Consider the following 4,827-nt stretch of genomic DNA (forward strand, 5'->3'; position numbering starts at 1 on the left):
TGAAAGATTCTCATCTGATGATGACTCAGGACTGAAGAACTCAATAGCAGCCTGTCAATTGTTCTAACCCATTTAGAAGGGTTTCAATGATATCTAATAGCGACAGAGTTATCTTATTAGCGATCTATCAAAGCTAAAATTACTATAAAAATATTTAATTAGAGTAGGATATATTAGCTTGCTCAATGCGATCATAGAAAGCCAATCTATTCTTTCAAACAAAAATTCAATTCAAAAATCACTAAAAGAACTTAACTGTTCTTCCTCCTACAGTTTTTTATTGAGAAAAATTTTATTGATATTTTTTATTAGACTTAAAGTTCAGAAATAAATCCTCTTCGTACCTATTTTGAGATTTTTGTTTCTCTTTTTTTATTCAGCTCTTTTTTCTTTTGAAATATTTTCACTTTTTCTTGAAGCCATGAGATTGATTCAGGCTGGAATACAGATACAAGAGGGAGAGAGGGTTCTCTAGATGCTTAGAGAGAAAGGGGGTGGGGGGGGGATTATCAGGATTTTAGAGAGGGTTTTAAAGAGCGAGGGAGGTGGGGGAAATTATCAAGGTTTTTTTGGATGCTTGGAGAGAAGGGGTTTGGGGGGGTAATTTAAAATGATAAAATCATCATTTTAAATGACGATTTCATTGAATCACTAGTCTAAAAAATGATTCTACTAAAATCATCATTTGAATCGGTTATTTCAGTAAAATCACTATTTAAAATGACGATTTCACCGAACTCGCCATTTCGACTAGCGATTTCAGTGAACTCATCGTTTCAAATGATGATTTTTAATGGACCACATCGTACTTGTATGGTCGTAAAATTATCATTTAAAATAAAATTTTATACATGGATAGCAAATTCAAAAATAAATTTGAACCATCATATTTTTAAAAATATTTAATTAAAAATAATTAAAAAAAAATATTTATCCAAATGTACAAACACGATGAGGTCTCCTGGTATCATAATTAGCATTCCCATCTTTAGGTGGAGTAAGACAAGAGACCACCGACCTTTGTTTGTTGGGAAGGATAACTGTCACATCCAATCATCTGATACTACATGCCAAACAGCAAACTCTCGATCAACATTTGCAACAGTCTTTATACCTCACAATAGACGGCTTTGATCTTTCAGAAAGCAAGTTTGCTACATAGAGCCAAGCAGCAGAACCCCAAAATCCAGGCCCATGAATTGATTACGTCAACAGGGTAGATGTCTCCATGAATGTAAATCCGTATCTCCATTCTTTGTGAGAGCGCCCAAACTGCTCTTTTAAGGCTATCGCCCCTCTGTTTGGATTCCCATCTTCCATTCCCACTCTTCTTCAATTCCTCTCCATTCCCATCCCTAATTGAGAACTACATGGCAACAGTGCTTAAAGAAGAGGCGTTTGAGAAGGAGGAGAGTCTGAAGGTTGCTGAGATGGAAAAGATGGTTAAGGGAGAGAAGGCTGAGGAGGGGAAGGAGGAGAAGGCAGTGGAGGAGGTGAGGGCAAAGCTGGAGCAGCACAAAGTGGAGGAGGCCAAAGTGGTGGTCGAGGGAGATCAGAAAGCCAAAGGCAAGGAGGAAGTGGGGGAGAATGTTAAGATGGATATCGAACCCAAGACCGGAGTCTCCTTCCCAGTGAAGCTGGGAGATGGGCAGCAGCTGAACGCAGTGGGTTGTAGGAAGAAGAAGATCCTAGGCCTCGGTGTCAATATCTATGCCTTTGGTTAGTGTATACTTGCACTGGGCTAGCTTTGCTAGCTTATGAATTTTGTTTTTTACTTTCGTGGTGAAGACTTGTTTCTGATTTAATGACTTTCTTCTCTATATAATAACTAACAAAATTGGCTGCCCTCACTTGAGTATAATCCCATTAAAACACAACAAAAAGTTCAGTCCTTCTTGTATTTTTGGATAATCTAGAGTTATCATCGCCTTCTAGCTCATGGTTTCTTCTTCTATAGCTAAATCCCTCCCCCATTCTTATGTACAGGAGCATGGTTCCTAATTTGTGTATATATATATTTATTGTTCTTCCAAAAATATAATTTTTTTATTGTAAAAACTAAAATGAATGCTTTCAATTGATTAATTAAATCAGATTCAAGCTGGTCACCAATTTTGATATAGATCATATATTGAAATTAAGTCATTAAATAAAATAACATTTGCTTATGCCATTTGAAGTTTTTTATAGGGAATACAACTATAAAAATAACTAAAATCTAAGTTATCTATCAAAATATTTTATATCAACAATGGAATTATAGCCTTGATTTCCTTCAGAAGGCAATCAGAACTTGCAGACACCAATGCATCTTAGGCTAGCTAGCATAATTGTAATTGCATTGTATTCAGGAATTTGAATGTCCCAGAAAAGGAAGTATTTCATTTTTTTTTTTAAGTATTTTCCTATGACCTATTCGCCAATACATATATATACATGTAGAGGTCATACTACAAATGTCGAGTTCTTAAAATTTTCCTACATGTCCTCGTGAGACAAAGCAATTAATTGACCAAACCATGATATTGTTCAGGAGTGTAAGGAGTTTCTGTGAAATTATATAGCAGAGAAGTAGCCATGGAACGGAATAAAGTAGAATTGTAAGTTGCAACATCTTTGAATTAATGTGGCAATTGTTATAGAGGCCATGCTACATATATCAACTCTGGGGATCCGAAGACATCATCCACCATATATGTGAAGTGTTTTGTTGATTTTTAACATTACATTTATCTAATTGCATCGACACAGGTATATATGCCGATAATGCTATGCTGAAGGAGCTTCTTAAAACAAAGTTTAGCAAGAATCCAGAAAATCCTACCAAAGAATTGTACGAGGCAGTGATTGACAGCGATATCTCAATGACGGTCAGGTTGGTATTAGTCTTTAGAGGCCTCACCATGAGCCTCGTGAAAAAGAACATGGATGATGGCCTTGCGGCATCAATTAAGAAGCTTACTGGTGGTCAAAAGAATGAGGCTCTCACTAACAAGTAATGTTTTCAAGCCTTCTCTTCATCCAATATGTAGTACTTACCACATCAACTTTGATTTTATTAACACTCTTTTAGTTGTTTACAGGATCATGGCTGATGCAGATAATAGAATCAAGCTACCCCCGGGGTCGGTTATCGAGATAACAAGGCTACCTGGATATGTTCTCCAAACAAAAGGTAAGAATTGAGAAAATCCTGTGCATGAATTACCCATGATACAGATGTTTTATTTCTTGTTTCAAAATTTCTGAGATTGTGAAATTAATTGGTGCAGTGAGGGATGAGTTAGTTAGCAAGGTGGAGAGTGAGCTGCTGTGCAGAGCCTACTTTCATATGTATTTGGGAGATGATCCATTTGACATGGAGGCTAAAGAAAGATTTGGAAAATCCATGCTCTCTCTTTTCTGAGATCCGGTTAGATGTTCTATCTGAAGAGAGAACAGAGAAATAAGTTCTTATGTTATTCTCTCAGAATTACTGGTCCCTGGTGGTGAAGGGGCTATAATAATTCGAACATTGTCGAATGTGGCATCCTAATTCAGAGAATAATTTCACTTCGCGCATGTCCTACTTGGTACTTGCAAGTATAGGAAAATAAGATAGAGAACCTAAGGTGCCTTTCTCCTACTACAAGGACAAGTTATTTATGTAAGTAAAATTAAAGGAAACAGCGCCTGTTGTGCCAGCATAGAAAATCATGGCTTGGAAAATGAAGATTGTTGCAGAAAAATCTACTATATTTTCATATTTGCATTTTTGCTGATTCTGTTTGAACTTCACAAGACTATGACGCTACTAATTTCAGATGAATGCACGGATTTATCATAGTGCACACATGCTAATAATGGATGAATGATCTGACTAGGGAGAAGAAAGTAATTCCCACAACTTTCCTAGCTTAAAATTTTTAGGAAAATTTCAGAAAAAAATTGATACAAATAGGACCTAGGTTGCCTTTCCTTTTATTAATCCTCTGAAGACTGAGTTACACAACATCAAATTTATACCAGTAAGTTTGTTCCTACATAATTTGGATCGGATTCCTGTTTTAGTTAAAAGAACATACGGCTTTTTCGAAATAGATATGACTAATGGAAATGACAATGAAAAAATTTAAAATCCTTCAAAAAGTATATCTCTACTTCTACATCGATTTTTTCTTAATCACTCCATCTAATTCTTTTTTTTTAGGTAAGACATTTAATTTTTTTTAGATTAGGAGGTATGTCTTTGAAGTCTTTTTTGAAAAGAAAATTTGCATTAACCAACTATTTCGAGGCCTAAATAATGGAATTTGGTCCTGATCATTTAGGGTGCATTTGATTACATTTTTTTATTTTTGATTTTTGCTTTCTAAAAGATATTTTTTATTTTTTTTGATTTTTACTACAGAATAAAAGCAAAAAAGCAAAAAATATGTTTGGTAACATTTTGAACGTTCATTCTGCACATAACCTATTATCATTGCACTCCAGAAAATATCATTCCTTTCGGTCATTCGATCAAAGAATTCCATCGCTCTATCCACCAGATCATGAGCATAATGCGCACTAATAAGACTAGTCCAACACACTATGTTTCTATTAGTGTTTCGTCGAACACCTGAGAAGTGAACTCCAGACCACCCAGATGAGAGTAACACCTGATTAGAGAGCTCGTTACAAATACGTCGAGATCGAATCCAAATTTGACAATCTGCCCGTGGAGTTGGGATAAAGACGAGAGGCAAGTACAAGCCTTGACGGTGAAGGAGAACGGATGCCGTCGACCTAAAGTCGAGCGGCAGGAATGACGTCGGTGAAGAAGGGTATTGGGAGTTCGATGGACTC

General features: G+C 36.0%; 1 protein-coding gene across 1 annotated transcript; it reads left to right on the top strand.

The window, feature by feature from the left end:
- Positions 1-1,256: 1,256 nt before the first annotated feature.
- LOC105051258 (chalcone isomerase-like protein 1) lies at positions 1,257-3,745 on the top strand. The gene is made up of 4 exons (XM_010931605.3): positions 1,257-1,719; positions 2,752-2,995; positions 3,084-3,175; positions 3,273-3,745. The coding sequence occupies exons 1-4, from the start codon at positions 1,371-1,373 to the stop codon at positions 3,404-3,406; spliced, it is 819 nt and encodes a 272-aa protein (XP_010929907.1). The 5' UTR covers positions 1,257-1,370; the 3' UTR covers positions 3,407-3,745.
- The last annotated feature ends 1,082 nt before the right edge of the window (positions 3,746-4,827 follow it).

This window comes from Elaeis guineensis, chromosome 9, assembly GCF_000442705.2.
Source record: "Elaeis guineensis isolate ETL-2024a chromosome 9, EG11, whole genome shotgun sequence".
In the NCBI taxonomy this organism is placed as follows: Eukaryota; Viridiplantae; Streptophyta; class Magnoliopsida; order Arecales; family Arecaceae; genus Elaeis; species Elaeis guineensis.